Source organism: Diabrotica virgifera, chromosome 3 (genome assembly GCF_917563875.1).
Source record: "Diabrotica virgifera virgifera chromosome 3, PGI_DIABVI_V3a".
NCBI classification, from domain to species: domain Eukaryota; kingdom Metazoa; phylum Arthropoda; class Insecta; order Coleoptera; family Chrysomelidae; genus Diabrotica; species Diabrotica virgifera.
In genome coordinates, this window is record NC_065445.1 from 131,374,225 (window position 1) to 131,394,800 (window position 20,576).

At 33.3% G+C, this 20,576-nt stretch overlaps 1 protein-coding gene across 1 annotated transcript in view; it reads right to left on the bottom strand.

Moving 5' to 3' along the window:
• Nucleotides 1–3,651: 3,651 nt before the first annotated feature.
• Nucleotides 3,652–20,576, bottom strand: part of LOC114343127 (uncharacterized) — a 79,891-nt gene continuing 62,966 nt past the window's right edge. The window contains exon 6 of the mRNA XM_028293938.2: nucleotides 3,652–19,826. Coding sequence (XP_028149739.1) covers nucleotides 19,638–19,826 — 189 coding nt within the window. The 3' untranslated portion in view covers nucleotides 3,652–19,637. The remainder of the gene's footprint in view (nucleotides 19,827–20,576) is intronic.

Here is a 20,576-nt window from a genome sequence, read left to right on the forward strand (position 1 = left end):
ATCAATCCTTAAAAAAGGCTGACTTTGAACGTAGGCTCGATTACAGCTACTGGCTTAAAAACTTCATTAGGGAAAACCGTTTTATTTTGTCACAAACATTGTGGACAGATGAAGCATCGTTTAGCAGTAATGGCAAGGTAAATCTGCATAACATGCATTACTGGTTGGACACTAATCCACACTGGTTACGTGAAGATTATCAGCAGGGTCGATAGGGGCTTTAACGTCTGGTGCGGTGTTATAGTATAAGAGCTGTGAGACATTTTTGAGTAGGTATTTTAGGCAACCTGAAAATTTTTCAGGTGACTTTTCTATGATAGCCTAATACAAAAATGCCGGTCTGGCTGGAGGGTAGCGGTTATTTTCCCCAAAAATCCCCCCCAAAGTTAAAAAAAGGGCAAAAATTGATATTACAAAAAATACCATTGACGTGACTTTAAAGTAAATTTAAATATTCAAATATAAAGAAAATAAACAGACCAGGCGATTTGAGGGCGATTTTAACTCTGCAAGATACTTGCATGGGCGTCCCAGGATTATTTTCAGGGGATGCATCTGAACTTCACAAGATTTCATCTGAATCTGTACATACTATTAACGAGTATAAAATATACAACTATACATGCATAGCTATGTACACTCCTTCCGGGCAGGGAGGTGCAATTGTTATTTTGACAGGGTATTTTTTAATATTAAAAATAAATATTCTAAAAAAGACAGGTTTTTTTTGGTGAAATTTTCCAACTGCCATGTGATCAAACAAATTACGGGTGCATATAAATGAAAAGCGCTATAGGTAAGCACCAGTGTGAGAAAGAGCGTATACCGATAGCTGTTTGCGTCCTCTGTTCTAACTGAGCGAGTCCGTTCGCTCGAGAAAAATCACGTGACCTAGCGATAACCATGTTGTTGTAACTTTTTCTTAATTAAAGGAAAATAATACGTACTATACAATACAGTGATGAGCAAGCTAATAACCGGCAAAATAGCTCAAAAGGTTGAAAACATAACACATTGCGAAACAAAAAGAGTTTCATCTCTTTTTGTTTCGAGATGTATTATGTTTTCCATCTTTTGAGCTGTTTTGCCGGTTATTAGCGCGCTCATCACTGTAGATTTTGCAAATATGATAGAAAAAAAAACAAATGTATTATTATAAATATATAGGTAGAAAAGTATTAAACTATAGACTAAATTAATTCTGTGTCTTGTACTTCTTCTTCAAACTCCTCATCTGAGCTTAACTATTCATTCTCTTCTTCTTTGTTAGACTCCCCTCAAGACTCAGATTCGTCTTCTACCTAATCTGTAAATAGTTATAATATGTATTTAGAGTTAATTAAAAGATTATTAGTGATTAATTAATTGAGTTGCTACGTATTCTTTCTTTTAAAACCAATACTTAATACTTTTCCTTATATAACCAATCACATCACGTTTTTTATTTCTTAGTATATGACCAAAGTAGCTCATTTTTTTCCTTCATAGTGTTGAGTATTTCTTGTCTAATTTTCATCTTTCTTAATGTTTCCGCGTTTGTTACGTGTTGTGTACATTATTTTTTTACATTATTCGATAACACCACATCTCAACAATGGCAAGTCTTTCTTCAGATGCGCCCGTGGTTGTGCAGGCTTCGACTCCGTACAAAATGACAGAGAATACGTAGCAAATCAATTAATTAATCAGTAATTAATTTTTAATAAATTCTAAATGCATATTACAACTATCTACAGTTCATGTAGAAGAAGAATCTGAGTCTCGAGGGGAGTCTGACGAAGAAGAAAAGAATGAATATTTAAGCTCAGATGAGGAGTTTGAAGAAGAAGTACAAGATTCGGACACAGAATTTATTTAGTTTATAGTTTTATAATTTTCTACCTATATATTTATAATAATAAATTTGTCATTTCCTATCATATTTGCAAAATCTATTGTATAGTACGTATTATTTTCCTTTAATTAAGGAAAAGTTACTTAAAAAACTATAATATATAACAATTACTCTAACGTTTCGAGGCACAACAACATGGGTATCACCAGGTCACGTGATTTTTCTCGAGCGAACGGACTCACTTCGCTAGAACAGAGGACGCAAACAGCTATCGGTATACGCTCTTTCTCACACTGCTGCTTACCTATAGCGCTTTTCATTTATATGAACCCGTAATTTGTTTGATCACATGGCAGTTGGAAAATTTCACCAAAAAGCTGCCTTTTTTAGAATATTTATTTTTAATATTAAAAAATACCCTGTCAAAATAACAATTGTACCTCCCTGTCCAGAAGGAATATACATAGCTATGCATGTATAGTTGTATATTTTATACTTGTTAATAGTATGTACAGATTCAGATAAAATCTTCTGAAGTTAATATGCATCCCCTGAAAATAATCCGGGGACGCCCATGCAAGTATCTTGCAGAGCTAAAATCGCCCTCAAATCGCCTGGCTTGTTTATTTTCCTAATATTTGAATATTTAAATTTACTTTAAAGTCACGTCAATGATATTTTTTGTAATAACAATTTTTACCCTTTTTTAACTTTGGGGGGGATTTTTGGGGAAAATAACCGCTACCCTCCAGCCAGACCGGCATTTTTGTATTAGGCTATTATGGAAGAGTCACCTGAAAAATTTTCAGCTTGCCTAAAATACCTACTCAAAAATGTCTCACAGCTCTTGGACCATTATTAATGGTACTATTATCGGTCCGCACATATTTAATGGCAATCTAACCGGTGACATGTATTTGAACTTTTTATTAAACGATTTACCAGGACTCTTAGAAAACGTGCCTTTAGAAGTAAGAAGAAACATGTGGTTTCAACAAGACGGATGCCCGGCACATTATTCTCAAAATGTGCAAGATTTTATGAACAGGCATTTTCCTAACCGTTGGATTGGTAGAGGCAGTCTATTTTTCTGGCCACCACGGTCCCCAGATTTAACCTGCCTTGATTTTTACTGTGGGGCCGAATATAGGATTTAGTGTATAAAACTCGACCAACTACTCGAGAAGACATGATAGTCCAAATTCAAAACGCGATAAATATTATACCAAGAGCGGAAATTGAGGCAGCTGTCAACTCCACCCAGAAGTGATTGGACCAGTGTATTCAAAATAATGGACAACATTTTGAACATTTACGACAAAATTATTAATTTATTTTTAACGTTCTGTGTTCTTGTTTTTAGTGTTATTGCTCTTGCTGTTGTTGGACAGTTTTACTAAATTTTTTTCTAAATATGTAAATTAGTATGTTTCGAGATATGGGCGCCCCATGTAAACATATCTTATTTTTTCAATCCAAAACCATTTGTCTAACGAAAAAAAGTCAAGAGGTTCTTTTTGTTAGCAACTAATAAGATATTACAAAACTGATTTTTATTTTGATAAAAAACAGTGGCGTGCCATTTTCTAATGTAATAAAATTATATTTTGGTCAATATCAACGGTTCAAAAAAGGTAGATAATAAATTCTTTTCATTAAATTATAGAGAAATGTATCCTCTTTTAAAATATATAAAAATTAATATACCATTACATTTGTTTTTTTTTTTTGAAAAAAACTCAAAAATTTGCTACCATCCTGTTCCCTGCTACCCTGTACGTAAAAAAAATATTGAACGGTTTAAAAAATAACACCTATTGATATAAATAAAATTTATTTATAATTTAATTAAAATAGTTAACTAAAACACAAACATTGGCTGATTATGTACAAAGGCAGAAAGAGCGAAAAATTTGTAAAATAATATAAAAAGTTGACGATTGTCATTTAAAAATATAAATATAAAAACAATTTGTATTATATTATTGTGTCAAGTCTTAGAAAGAGAGGCTTATAGCTTAGAGCTTATTATAACGAGTATGAAGCATCAAGTGCATATTTTTTTGTTCGATTAGTACTACAGCAACAAATGTTATTACCCCAATTTTTGATTTTTGTGGAACAGTACAGTCGGCGACTAAGTAACTAATTTAAATCAAATTGGCAAGTGTCTTACAATTGACTAGTATTATTGCTACAAATTGATATAAGCTTCAATTTTCTATTCTATAATTGACTAAAGTGATTGGATCCATTACGTCGGATTCGATAGTCTACGCATATACGCATTGTATAAAAATTATTGAAGGAATTCAGTTCACTACATTATACAATATTATTTATTTTTATTCTCTTTTGTAACTAGTTGATGATTTTCTTTTTGATCATAATGTCCTGCCGGTTAGGTTAGGTTAGATTATATATTGTATATTTATAAATATGTAAACTAGTTGATGTAAATGTATCAGGACATTTTGTATGAGTGGAAAGGAAATCACGTCCAGATTTATAATTATAAAAGCATAAAATTTATAACAATAGCACTCTGGAAAGGGTCACTAAAATACGTCTTATAAATGCAAAACAGGAAATATACGCTGTTAAATTACATCGAATAATACAGGGTGTCCCGAAAAGATTGGTCATAAATTATACCACACATTCTGGGGTCAAAATAGTTCGATTGAACCTAACTACCTTAGTACAAATGTGCTCGTAAAAAAAGTTACAGCCCTTTGAAGTTACAAAATGAAAATCGATTTTTTTCAATACATCGAAAACTATTAGAGATTTTTTATTCAGAATAGACATGTATCATTCTTATGGCAGGAACATCTTAAAATAAAATTATAGTGAAATTTGGCCACCCCACAAAAAAATTATGGGGATTTTGTTCCCTTAAACCCCCCAAACTTTTGTGTACGTTCCAATTAATTCATTATTGTGGTACCATTAGTTAAACACAACGTTTTTAAAACTTTTCTGCCTCTTAGTATTTTTTCGCTAAGGCAGTTTTTATCGAGATGTGGCTTCTTTTTCAATATATTTACGTAAAAATTTTATGGGGGTTTTGTTCCTTTAAACCCCCCAAATGTTTGTGTACGTTCCAATTAAACTATTATTGTGGCACCATTAGTTAAACACATTGTTTTTAAAACTTTTGCCTCTTAGTCTTTTTTTCATAACTCACCTATTATCGAGATGTACCTTCTTTTTCCAAATATACCTAAAAATGTAAATTATAAATAAATTTTCAGATTATTAACAGGTCTCTATAATCGTACTTAACCATATACAAATATGTGGTGGATTTGACAAATATTCAAAATATCTCGATAAACACTGACTTATCGAAAAAGTACTAAGAGGCAAAAAAGTTTTAAAAACATTGTGTTTAACTAATGGTGCCACAATAATAATTTAATTGGAACGTACACAAAAGTTTGGGGGGGGGGTTTAAGGGAACAAAACCCCCATAAAACTTTTATGGGCTGCACAAATTTCACTTTAATTTTTTTTAAGATTCTGCTGCCATAAAGATGCCACATGTTCATTTTCAATAAAAAATCTCTGGAAGTTTTCGATATATGAAAAAAAATCGATTTTCATTTTGTAACTTCTAAGGGCTGTAACTTTTTTAGTGTGCACTATTGTATATAGGTAAGTGAGGTTCAATCAACCTATTTTTGACCCCAGAATCTGTGGTATAATTTATGACCAATCTTTTCGGGACACCCTGTATAGTACAGGAATTTCCTTCTTGTCATGAAAAGCGAGAGATGATAAATGTGAGGATAAAAACACATGTACTATGCTTCACTAAGGAGCAGGTTTTCACATCCTAAGACATACAAAATATTCATGGTAAGAAAACCAAGAAGTTAATATAAGGCAGATCATTTGAAAATCGTTACCAATCCTAATAAAAGAACAAAGAATATTAGCATCACAGTAAAATTCTGAATACTATGTAGTAAGATATGCAAATAAATTATCAATCGGAAATAGAACATTTTTCGACTACAATAATTATATCGTGACCATACAAATCCTCTCAGTGACAGACAACTACACAGCACCTCCCCAAAAGCAACCGAAAATTCCAAAACAGATTCGATCCAACTGACAGGTATCAGGTGCACATGAATCATCTTATTATTTTAATATATTATAATCATAATTATGTTTAATGACTGAACATTCAAAATATTTCATAAGTATCAAAGAAAGACTAGACTTTTAGACATAAAAATAATTTTGAAATTGCTTTTATCACTTGTGATTGCTGTGATTAGTGAGCACGCTGTGATTAATGAAGTTATCTAGTTTATTGCAATTTGTAACGACATCGCCCTCAGCGCTTACCAAGGGCGACCCTCTCTCTACATCACTTTTACTTATCTCTGTATCACATTCCAACAACAACCTATCACTACTATAGATCCGCGCTAGAGATGGAACGCCGCAAAAATATAAAACTCCGTAATATAAAATCTCTCTCTATGCGAGAAAACAGAGTTCGATCCAAAGTATTGATCTGATAATAGCTCTACCCCGGGTCTTTGAGAATTAGTCAAAAGCCACTGTCCTTTCTGTATCCTGCGATCGAGTAGTAATCAATCGCTTCTGTTCCCAGTCTGCATCGAGTATTGACATTCTAAGTAATGATTAGTCGTCTCCCGATTTTTGGGTATTGGCCAAACACCTTTGCCTCGCCCATTAGAGTGTTACTAATATTTAAAAGTCTAATAAGTCAGGAAATAAAATTCGAAATTATTTATCCTCCGATCTTTTTAAGTTGAAAATGTAAAGACTGAAATAGTTTTGTACACACTTATGAATACAGGTAAATAGGGAGAAGTGTACTTTTGAAGTGTGTAAATTAAATAATTCCTAGCTGAGCGTTTTCGGCTTATAAAGCCATCTTCAGAGCTATGCTACAATAAAAAGGTCTCTAATGAATAATTGATTTTAGAATTCAAAAGTTTAACTTATGTCAGAAGGTTCAAAATACCACTATGAAGAGAGATGGATCCCATGTACGATATAAAAATACTTCTATTTTCTTATGCAGTTTTTTTAATTGATGGAAAAAACCTTGTCTGACTGTTGAAAAATGCTCAACTTTGCTGTTGTTTTTGAGGTCGGAAAAGTTAAAAACATCTACTACAAGCACAAGGGACTTTCACACGAAAAATTACATTACATAAAACGAATATTTGATCATGGTAAGGTCAAGAAACCTTACCATCTGAAGTCTACGGTGTCAGCATGCAGAATGGCGGCATGTGGAGGCTTTTAATGCCAGCCGACAGAGACAAGGGTGTGCTCGTTCAGGTGCCTTCACTTTTTCTCATATCAAGTGACAGTTGACATATGACATTTTAGCAATCGAATTGAACAACTTTTCAACAAAGTCTGTAGTTACATAAATCTAGTTTTTAAAAAATATAATGAAATACATATTGAGAAAAGACTTAAGGTCCAAGATAAATCAGTTGACAAGTTCAAAAACTGAACTCAAATCTTTTTTAAATAGTACAGGATGTAAAGAAGGTTGATGGTGAAGTTTTTCTATTATTGGATAAGTCGCAAATTTCATTAGGTGCACTATGGGTGTCTCGAAAATGGAAAATAAATTAAGAATGAATTTTTGAGAATATGATTTTTAAAGAATAAGCTGCCAAATGATTCATTACAAATATTAATTTTAATGATAATTTAGTAAAGAATTAAAAATATTTTTTAGAAAAAAGTGTTTGATTTTTTGCATGAGGTCAAACTTCTTCCTCCAGAGTCTCCCACAAGAGTCTTTTTAAGCTGGAAAAGTAAAGCATAATAGAGTGGCGAAATACTCGACAAGGAAAATCTAAATTGCATTTCACGTCCTGTCATTCACCGTGATAATAATTTTAGCGAACTATTTTCTTTAATATCCACCAAAGGTGAATAAAGTATAAACTAAAAGAAAAGATTGTTCAGATTTGATTACAGTACAGAGCCTCTACTATGGGCCATTCCACGAACATACGCCTGTTTTGGATTACTTCGACAACGAATATTTTACTGTGCAACATAAGAAGTACGAAAGTAAGTGGCGCTAATAATTATTCCAATAAACAACAATGTAATTTGCAATTTACTTTCGTTCTTCTTATTTTGCACAGTAAAATATTCGTTGTCGAAGTAATCCAAAACAGCCGTATGTTCGTGGAATAGGGTATATGTGCTTATACGTATTTCGGAATAACCGTTTCCTCATCGGAGCACCTGGGTAGAGGCACTGAACTGAAATCAAATCCTTTCATCCTTTCCGGGTAACTATCGGTAGTAATTGCACAAGAGCTCTAAAATTATTAAATTTTTCCCGAGTGACACTTTGACAGTTTTAATTTCACGAGCCGAAGGCGAGTGAAATTATGTCAAAGTGTCACGAGGACAAAAATTCTATATTAATTTTAGAGATCGAGTGCAATTTGTTGCGATTATTTCATGAATAAAACTGTTCAAAACCAAAACTTTATTGTAATTTATTTATGTAACTACAAATTAGTACAATTAAACACACAGTTGTTATAAATATTTTACGGTTGAAAGTCATCACTTTTATAATTTTTAAAACATTAATTGTCATTAATGTCACTGAATGTATTTTTTCATAGCAACGAAGGGCATCTGACGTAATATACTTGACGAAGGGAAATTATCAAAAATTATCAGTCTAATTTAGATATCTGTAGCTTTCTATTGGTCAGAATCTCCTATGAATGAAATAATCAAAATAATTACCAAAGATGCTACTAGCACCATCTATGAATCAAAAGTCTAATAAGTCAGGAAATAAAATTCGAAATTATTTATCCTCTGAGCTTTGGTTGGAAAAATAAAGCATAACAGAGTGACGAAATGCTCGACAAGGGAAATCTCAATTGCATTTCACGTCCTATCATTCACCGTGATAATAATTTTAGTGAACTATTTCCTTTAATATCCACCAAAGGTGAATAAAGTATAAACTAAAAGAAAAGATGGTTCAGATTTGATTACAGTACAGAGACTCTACTATATACTTATACGTATTTCGGAATAAACGTTTCCTCACTGGAAACGGTTATCGTAACCTGGATAGAGGCACTGAACTGATATCAAATCCTTTCATCCTTTCCGGGTAATTATCAAAATAATTACCAAAGATGCTACTAGCACCATCTATGAATCAAAAGTCTAATAAGTCAGACAAAAGCTCAGAGGATAAATAATTTCGAATTTTATTTCCTGACTTATTAGACTTTTGATTCATAGATGGTGCTAGTAGCATCTTAGGTAATTATTTTGATGATTACCCGGAAAGGATGAAAGGATTTGATTTCAGTTCAGTGCCTCTACCCAGGTGCTCCGATTAGGAAACGGTTATTCCGAAATACGTATAAGCATATAGTAGAGGCTCTGTGCTGTAATCAAATCTGAACCATATTTTCTTTTCTTTTAGTTACTAATATTTATTTTTCGCAGATGTCAACATCAGTCAATTTTATTTGTTAGGATTCGTCTTCTTATTTTTATTGTACATATTATATAGAAGTTACTTTCTTATTTCCTTCCCATTCCTTCCAAAGTTAGGTCCTTTAGATTTTCTTGTCTTAGATGTTTAAGTAATATCTGTGCTCTATTAATTTCTCCATTTTCTTTTCGTCCTTTACTTCCTGTGGTTTATCTACTATGTACTAATGTCATCTTGGTTCTTAATATGTGGCTCCTCTATATAAACGACACTGCAATGGAGGTAATGTAACAAGAGATTCTGGATATGGTTTTAAGAGATAAAAGACTACACGACAAAACAAAAGTGAGTTTTCGTTACATATTCCAGTACGAGGGAATAACAGATCAAGTACAAAAAATATTAAATGAAGACTAAATTTAGGTAAAATGCTTTGAGAAAGGGCACAAACGAGGTCGTATGATGACATAAAAATACTGTGGAACTAAATTATACAAAAGAAGCACAGGATAGACATAAGCGGAGAGCCTTTTATTCAATAAGAGTAAAAACGTCTAGCGCTGATATTTAGATAACATTCAGTTCACCTTGAAAAAGGCCAGCAAAAGAGGATTGACGTTAAACAAAAAAAAAATGTTCCTAAAAATCTTTAAATCTGAAATCATGCAAAACCCTACAAAGTCGCAATCCTATAAGAGATAACGATTATCCATTCTAAATTTTCTTTCTCTGATACTATTTTAAACAGTACAGTTCTGAGAGTCTAGTGAATATTAGAAGTTCCCAATTTTAGACTATCAAACTTTTTACGAATAACATATGAAAGATTACACAAAGATTACAAGAAGTTCTCGTCATCTTATTGGACAACGCGCTATATCATTCACCAGACTATTTTTAAATGTTTTGCGACAGAATATTCAGCCTAATGGTAATTTTTCATATCCTCTTATTTTCGCATTTATTTACTATCAAACTTCAAAAATATTATGTTTTAAATAATAAGATACTTTTGAAAGTTTATTTACATAATATATATATTAGATTGAAAATAATAGCAAAAAGTATTTAACACGTTCCGTGTGACGTTGTGCACTTTTTGGATGGGGAAAAAGTATTAAATTAGCAACCGTCATCGCGACTATCATCGCTTCGGCGAAATAAATTTTGACGTGAAAATGCGAAATAAATTTTGATGTGAAAATGCGAAATAAATTTTGATGATGCGAGATATTAGTCGTTTATATACTATTATGTTGAAATGCGTATTAGTTCGACCGAAGTTGTAATCGTTGGAGTAGGGAGAGAGAGAGTGACTACCCGAAGGAGCTTGCAAAGAAAGCTCATGAGAAGCCGCACTATCCCTATCTCTCTTAAAGTGAAAACTTCTTTAGCGACTTTCTCGTTCTGCACTTTTTGGATGGGGAAAAAGCATTGAATTCGCGACCGTCATCGCTACGACGAGATATTGGTAATTTATATACTATAAATTGAATTGTTTATAAGCTCGACCGAAGTTATAAAGGTTGGAGGAGGGATAGAGTGTGTACCCGAAGGCGCTTGGTTCGCCAGAAGTTTTCACTTCTGTCGGCACTCCCACGAGTGACTTAAATTTTTTTTGTCAGTCATGAATGATTATAAGAATTTTGACCGTACGATGGTTGAAATTTACATAGTGGCTCGAGCAATCATATGGAATCTTTCTCCCTTCGCCGAACGTTTCAAGCGGTGAAGGAAGAAAGATTTCGAGCCACTTTGTGGATTTTAACCATCGCACGGTCGAAATTCTTATAATGTGAAACAGCGCTTAGGATCAGACACCCGCATGCAATGTGTTAAATATTTTTACTATATATTACCTTTTCGATTTCTACTCGTGTAGTATGACTAGATGTTCATGATAGAATCATTCATCATATACACACCACTCACCCTTACACAAATTACTACGTTATAAGTTACCATAAGAGTTGTCTTAGATTACAAAACCTGCCATTGTAAATTACAATTTATTTTGTTCGCGAATCGAAAGGTTTTGTAGTAAAAAATACTTCGTAGAAAAAGTATATTGTGCAACTCGTATGATACCTACCACCTGCGCTATGTAATTAATTATATGAGATGTGTTGTTTTAAATTGACGGATAGTATTGCTCTCCCAAATACACTTAATCAAGCTAGATATTATCGAAACACTTAAACCGTTGATTGATAAATATACAATCTTGAGTTATCATTCAACGCTTAAACGTTATCGAACAACAGTTTTCAGTAATCAATTTTGATACTATTCCACAAAAATATATCACCAATCCCCAACCAGTTGCTCTAGTACTTTTGTTACACCCGCGCGTGGAACAAAGTGTGTTTTCCTAATCTACTTATTATCTTTAGCAGACATTTTGGAGCTCGACCAATAATTTTTAATAAATAACCAGTCATAAATCACGTACAAAATAAAAATCGGTATTAGACATTACGTTTGTTATTAGTTATATATATCAAAAACTATTTTGTAAATATCTGTTAAACTTGGAATTAATGATACTATCTTTAAAAATAATTACACACACCTCTATAGGTCAAAACAAAAACTACTAAAGAATTCTTAGAAAATTATAGGCAAACTAAAGCATTTCAGAAATGCGTAAAATGCAGCTCGACAGCAAATAACTGACAGATGAATCATATTTAAAATAGATAAATAGTTGGCACAAATACAAACACTAGTCATACAGGGTCTTACGACAAGTACGTGTGTGTATTCACAAAGAGAGGATGGCATTAGGTAACCTTTTTCTTCTTCTTCTTCCTCTTTATAAGCAATTCTGCTTGTTCATTGGAGGGTTGATACCTCTATGGAAGGTCATATTTTGCGCGGTCGGCTCATACTTTTTCTACCGATTGGTGATTTATCTCTTGCTATTTTGATCACACGTGTCTCTCCCATTCTGGTTATGTGGTTATTCCATTCTTTTTCTCTATTTATTTTCCATTCGTTTATACACTGTACGTTATATTGTCTTCACTCCTCTTTCGATCTCTCAGCGTATTTCCTGTAATTCTTTATAAGTCTTTGTGTTGGGGCTGTATCAGGTATTGTTTCTGATGCATAAGTCATTATTGCTCTTACAGTTGCTTTATAAATTCTTGACTTCATCTCAGTGTTAATGTGTCGGTTTCGCCATATAGTGTTATTAAGGCATCCTGCCAGTCTATTTGCTTTTTGTACTTGATTTCTCACTTCTTTGTCCAGGTCTCCGTAACTTGACATTGTAATTTCAAGGTATTTTACTTCCATTACTTGTTCAATACTGATACCATCAATTTCTATTTTGCATCTGATTGGTTCTTTCCTGATTACTAGTGTGACCAACTAGTCCGAAAAATCCGGGACATGGCCCGAATTACGAAGTCGTGTCCCGGACAAGGCTTCTGGGCCATCCGAGTTTTCAACGTTTTGGTAAAATTGTATTTTCACATTTTGAAAGATTCTCTCTTCTAAGAATTCACATCAAATTGAATTAGTGGGACGAAAAACGTCGACAATTTCTAGAGTGTAATACTAATTCATCGCAAGACAGATATTATTTTAAGAATCAAGCAATGTAACCAATGAATATATTTTGTTCGTTGAGGTCAATTTAAATTATGAATTGATTGATTTTTAAAGTAAATAAAGTAAAGTGACTTTTTTTAATCATTCAACAAATATGATAGTAAGAAGTAAATAACATAAAAATGATCTAAAGCTATTTTCTTGTGGCATGTTAGACAATTATATTTTTGATGGGATTAAGCCACAATTGGTTTTAATGATAATTACATTTTTATATTAACCTAAGGGTATATTTACATGGAAATCCAACATCAGTTGATTTTTTAATTTTTTCTTTTTTGAGAACGATTTCCGGATTGGAAACAACTAACATTATAACCAATTATGGCTTAATCTTATCAAAAACTTTTAACATAAAAATGTTAAATAATCAATAAAATTATGATATGTATTAAAGTTCTATATTTAAAAAAAAAATGGCCCGATTTTCATTGAAAAGTCCCGGATTTCAGGTCCTGAATTCAACTACATTATAGTTGGTCACACTACTGATTACTATTGTTTTAATTTTCTGAGATGAAATTGTCATATTGAATTCTTTTGCTCGTATGTTCAATCTGTGGACTAATCTTTGCAGACTATTTTCATCTTGGGCTATCAATATTGTGTCGTCTGCGTAGCAGAGTATTTTGAATTCTTTGTTTCCCATTGTATATCCTCTTCCTTTGTTGACGTTTTTGATGATTTCATCCATGATTAAATTGAAGAGCATAGGACTCAATGAGAGATAACCTTTTTGCCACAGATATTTGAAAGTTAAAGATACATTAAATATTTATTTTAGACTCTTTAAGGAACTTAAATGGTGATAGTATGATGATAGTTTTGGAAGATGTGTTCGTAATAATATAACATAGCATACACATACTTATAAGTCAAAGAAATATCATTAAAGTATGGAACAAAATCAGTCTACTAAAGTTAACGAGGTGCTAATCACAAACGATATGCTAATAAAATTTTGCTAATTTTACTGCTAATTACAGAGATAAGAATATTCTATAATTATCCAAACAATCCCATATTTATGGGATCTAGGAGAGAAAGGAAGGAGCCCCCACGCGCGCGTTTTCTTTACTCTATACTTATTTTCTTAGTTACAAAGTATGCATATGGAGAGCATCACAAAATCTAAAGAAGACATAATGTCCCAACTGTGTCGGACTCACAATTGGGACATAATTTACCTGCAGGAAACACACAGAGATGAAAACTCGAACAGGCTAACATTGAAGGCCTGCGACTTTTTGTCAAAGCTGCCATAAGAGGTATGGTAGCGCCATTTTCACTGAACCTATCATCATCATCAACCCGTACTCGTCCACTGCTGGACATAGGTCTCCCTCAGCTCTTGCCACTGAAAGGCAAAGTTTTCAACCTAATAAACTTTGCCTTTCGAAAACTTTGCCTTTCAGTTGCCAAATGACGCTAGTCACCTACTCCATAAACGTCAGTTACAATGCGGGGATAAGCTTTCGTAGTTTTGTCACTTCGGGCAGAGAACAGCAAACCTACGCCTCTCTGATGATGAGTCGAAATAGAGTCGAAAATCGTCGATTTAGAGTGCTGGTTTGCGCTCCCTGTTCTAAGTGAAGAATAAGACGGTTTTGCCTTCGCATTGCAACTGAATAAAAATGGAATTTTTATTTTATTTTTAGAAATTGGAAGTTGTCCTGAATTTGATGTCCAATTATTACAAAGAAATTTCTCTAAGACCAAATTCAACCAAAACTCAGGTCTGCGCTGAGTTTTGGATCATTACCTGGAAAAACACCTTGCAAGAGCACAGCGAAAAGCCAATATACCTCGGAGTCATACCAGACAGCTCATTAACGTACAGATTCCATTGTGAAAAAACCCACACTACTAAGATCAACAGCACAGACGCTATGCTTCTCAACGGCAGAATACACATGTTCGGTATGAAAAAGAACTCCCAAATGACATTCATTTCTTTTGCATTGTTAGATGGATATTTCGCTACGTTTTAAATCGATTTATAGATTTGTTTGATGCGATAACTGAATTTCTAAAAGAAAAGGAAACAAACTATTCAGAATTAGCGATGGCAAGTGGTTACATAACTGAATGTTTTTGACCGATCTCGTAGAACATTGAGAAACACTGAATTTATAAATACAGGGGAAAAATAGAATATCTGACCTCTCACAGTGTGTACCTATTTAGTTTTTAAACAAAAATAGAACTTTTCCAAAAGAACATTAAAAATAAAACATTTTGTCATTTTCCTCGAATCAAAAGAGAATTGAAGTAATTTAAGTAAATCGATAGAAGATTTAATTTCGGAAATTTGCACTAGAATCGAAGTATCCTGAATTATTAAAGGCTGCTTTTATTTGATAATTTTGAAAAATTATCAAAAGAAGTAAAATAAATGTGTATATTAAAATTTAATACACATATTTTGTACTTTTATTTGTTTTCTTCTTATTCTCGCATCGTAAAAAAATGTTTAATGGTTCGCCGCTCGCGAAAAATTTCAAATTTTGAAAAATGGCTCGGACTATCAACAATTGGCCCTTGAAAATAAGTAAATGAAATGAGTTAAATCGGTATGGATTTAATCTGATTAATTGAAAAAACTATATATGGCAGTCAAGACAGTTACTCTGGTAATTTCTTATTATTACGGTGAATCCAGCTCCACCAAATAAAACCATATATTGTAATAATTTACCAAGATATTAGAATTATTGATCGTGCTCCGTTATGACAAAAAGTCAAAAAACTTTTTGTATCGCGAAGTCGGAAAAACCTTTTGAAATTTTCAAAATATATAATATATCACAACCTTTTAACAGGTAAACGTTATACTTATTGTTATAATATAGTTAACAAGATAATACTTTTAGTTTCAAACGTGCAGCATTAAAACCTTACAATAAATAAAATGTTCATACAAGGTAAGTCTTTATATCAAGCAATTTCTAATTATATGGGTAATTCCACGATTGTCATAGCTGTATTTAAAGGACACCGCACACATCTTATCGAAAATGTAATGTCACTCAAATACAATCAAATTTACATGAATAGATTCGTCTCGAAACTACAATCATTTCAAATCATTGCGCCAGCGCCAACTAAAAATTTAGATAACGGAGTAAATTGATATAAATAAATCTGAAATCAAATGCGTATGCACAAAAGATAGAAGGAAAAGAGATTTTGCAAAAATACACTTCATAAATCTTTCTGTAGGTATTAAGGTATCTAATCATACAGACAGTAAATGACAATGCACTTGCAGTTACGCACCGCATAATGACGGTCAGCCTCACGCTGGGTTAAGTGGTTTTCATAAATATTTTAGAATAATATTATTTATGAATAAGGGTCGATTCTCACTATATCTCCCGTTTACTTTCCATAGCCATTCCATACACCTCCCATTAAAATTATATTCTCACTATACGTTCCGTTTACTTCCCATACCCGTTCCATACACCTTCCATTAATTTAACCACCATTCTCACTAGACGTCGCGTTTACTTTCCCCATTTAATATTCCACACATTTTGTACCGGTTTGGTAACATTTTACCCTAAATTTGGGATTCGAATACACGTGTTTTTTCCGGCTTGATGAAATATGTGGTCTGAAGAAAATGTAATAATAGAAATGTAAAATATACATGCGGACCAATGTAAAAAAAGGTTATTTCATATTTGTCTTCTTACCGGCGCGCCGCGGCGTGAGAAATACAAAATAAGATTTACTATTTTATTTGGGCATAAGCCACAATTCGAATTTGAAATCAAGTTTACTTGACGTTTCGACTTTCACTTCGGAAATCGTTATCAATATAAAAAACATTCATAAATTAAAAATTTAACTTTGTTTCTGGTGAAGCAACGCAGTTGGAACGAGCAGAAAATATATTATAATTGTGTCACCGGAAAGCGAAAAAGGTAACGCACAACTTGGAAGAACCTATAGATTTCTATCTTCGTTTCTGGTGAAGCAACGCAGTTGTAACAAGCAGATATATTAGGTCTGTTCGTACAGGAATCACTATCAGCAACTGCACGACGCATGCGTGTTTCAATTGTGCGAACGCTAATATTGAAACACGCATGCGTCGTGCAGTTGCTGATAGTCACTGATAGTTTCTGATTCCTGTACGAACAGACCTATTATAATTGGGTCACCAGAAGGAGAAAAAGGTAACGCACAACTTGCAGGAGCCTATAGTTTTCTTGTGGTGAAGCAACGGAGTTGGAACAGGCAGATATATTATAATTGGGTCACCAGAAAGCGAAAAAGGTAACGCACAACTTGGAGGAGCCTATAGTTTTCTAACTTCGCTTGTGGTGAAGCAACGGAGTTGGAACAAGCAGATATATTATAATAATTGGGTCACCAAAAAGCGAAAAAGGTAACGCACAACTTGGAGGAGCCTATAGTTTTCTAACTTCGCTTGTGGTGAAGCAACGGAGTTTGAACAAGCAGATATATTATAATTGTCTCACCGGAAAGAGAAAAAGGTAACGCACAACTTAGAAGAACCTATAGATTTCTATCTTCGTTTCTGGTGAAGCAACGCAGTTGTAACAAGCAGATATATTATAATTGGGTCACCAGAAAGCGAAAAAGGTAACGCACAACTTGGAGGAGCCTATAGTTTTCTAACTTCGCTTGTGGTGAAGCAACGGAGTTTGAACAAGCAGATATATTATAATTGTGTCACCGGAAAGAGAAAAAGGTAACGCACAACTTGGAAGAGCCTATAGTTTTCTAACTTCGCTTGTGGTGAATCAACGGAGTTGGAACAAGCAAATATATTATAATTGGGTCACCGGAAAAAGAAGAAGGTAACGCACAACTTGGAAGAGCCTATAGTTTTCTAACTTCACTTGTGGTGAAGCAACGGAGTTGGAACAAGCAAATTTATTATAATTGAGTCACCGGAAAGCGAAAAAGGTAACGCACAACTTGGAAAAAGCTATAGTTTTCTAACTTCGTTTCTGGTGAAGCAACGCAGTTTAAACAAGCAGATATATTGTAATTGTGTCACTGGAAAGTAAAAAAGGTAACACACAACTTACAAGAGCCTATAGTTTTCTAACTTCGCTTCTGGTGAAGCAACGGAGTTGGAACAAGCAGATATATTATAATTGTGTCACCGGGAAGCAAAAAAGGTAACGCACAACTTGGAAGAACCTCTAGTTTTCTAACTTCGTTTCTGGTGAAGCAATGGAGTTGGAACAAGCAGATATATTATAATTATTGTGTCACCAGAAAGCGAAAAAGGTAACGCACAACTTGGAAGAACCTATAGTTCTCTAACTTTGTTTCTAGTGAAGCGACGCAGTTGGAACAAGCAGACATATTATAATTGTGTCACCGGAAAGCGAAGAAGGTAGTCCTTGAAATGTTCAGGACTATATATCCCAGGATGTATAAACGGATGGACACTAAATAGAAGAAAAAAGAATGGAACAACCACATAGCAGAATAGAGAGACACGTGTGGTCAAAATAGCAAGAAATAAATCACCAATCGATAGAAGTATCGGCCGAACAAGCAAAAGATGGAGTGGCAATATTCCGTAGAGGTTATCAATCCGCCGATGAACCAGCGGAATTGCTTAACAAGATATTGGATGAAGAAAATATTTTAATTCTTTGGCAACAGCCGGCGAAAATATTGCCGTCTTTAAATGTATTATCACTGTATTTTTTATTTTCAAAATTAAAAAGTCATGTCAGACAAATTCTATAAATTTTTTATTGTCCACATTTTTCTCAACATGTATTCCCCCTATCCATAACCGCTATGTTTTCCCCCAATCCATACTCTACCCGACAAGTCACACCTTGTCGTAGAAAAAAATGCGTGACTGAACCGCGAGGTAATAGCAATATTCACATTATCCATAGGGTATCCGAGACGTCGCCGAAAAATACGTGGCCGATATTGAACGCAAAGCTTCGGGAATGGTAGGTAAACGTAATGGAAAGTGGGCATATACTATATGATTTGTATTTAATAATATTTTATGGAAACGGAATGCCATGGGTATGGAAAGTAAACGGGAGGTATAGTGAGAATCGACCCTAAGACGGTTTAATGGACTTCAAAAATGTGATTTCCATAAGTTTTAATTACAATTTACGCCGTTATTAATCAAAAATTCAGGCTTGATACAATGATACGAAATGACTGTAATTTCAAAACGAATCTAATCATGTAAATGTTATTGTATTTGAGTGACATTAAATTTTCCATGTGTGCGGTGTCCTTTGGCAAAACGAAATACCAAGATGGTGTTACTAAAATATATGCATTGAGTAATTTAGCAAAAGCAAATGTAACTAACTAACTGAAGTACATATTCACTTATTTGTAAATTTCAATGCTCATATTATTATGCAAATGAGAGCAGTAAAGATTTGAATACACCAAAATTTTGTTATATGAAAATATTGTTATGTGAAAATATTTATGTCTTCTCTAAGATCGGTTCGTATCTATATGTAACGACGAATTACTATCAGGGCATAAAATAAAAATGATCACAGAATCTAGATTTTAAGGTACACGTTGTTTATTGCCTACTAGTCTCGTATAAAGAGCTATCATTGTGTTGAATAAAGACGCACCTTATATGAAAATAAACAATTACGTACAAAGCATAGCGAAAGAGAGAACATGTGAACGTTAGGCATAACTCTGGCTGTGCTCCAGAGAAAAACTGGATATTTTCGTTCCTTGTTCGACCCAATTTTTCAGCTTCCCTCGCAGTTCCTCCAAACTTTTGGATTTTGCTTTATTTATGCGTTTGTACTTAACATCTTTCGGTTTGGTAACCGATCTGTGATTGGACATCACACGATTGTACTTTTTCACCTAAAACAAGAAATATAATACAATAAGCTTGGATGAAAGCAACAGAAGATGTAACATGGCCAACTATACACTCGTATCTTAAGAGGATGGGTACGTATTTTCGGCTGCAATGCTATTCAAATGGAGATTCATTTTTTTCGAATCCTGAGAAAACTAATTAATATTTTTGAAAAATTTAAACGCAGAATGAAAGATTACGTTATTAGCGAGGGCCGAAAGTCCCTGAGAACTTCTATAATGTTTATTTTAATAAGTAACAGGGGTGAAAAACTAAGTGAAAATTTAGTGTGATTTTTAATTTCAAATATCTCATTCAAAATCAAATTTTTATTTATTCTAAGGGACTTTCGGCCCTCGGTAATAATGTAGTCTTTCATACTGCGTTTAAATTTTTCAAAAATATTTATTGGTTTTTTCAGGATTCGAAAAAAATGAACACAATGTCCGTGGTAATATTTTCCAAATCTATCATCGTCTTACAACGCACTCAGTCGAATAGAATATTGTCAGTCAGACATTGACAATCGGTGACAATTTTAAATATTTGACATGGCATCGGGAATATTTTGAGTTGTTGATTAAATAATATTGATATACATATAGTGTATTTGATAAATAATTGATTTAAGACGTTAACTTAATAAAAAGTTATTTATTGTGTATTATTTGTGGAAGATCCAAGCAAAGAATACATCAGGATAATATATTCTGTGATCCAAGTATTTTGTTGTTAAAGATGTTCAAAATTGT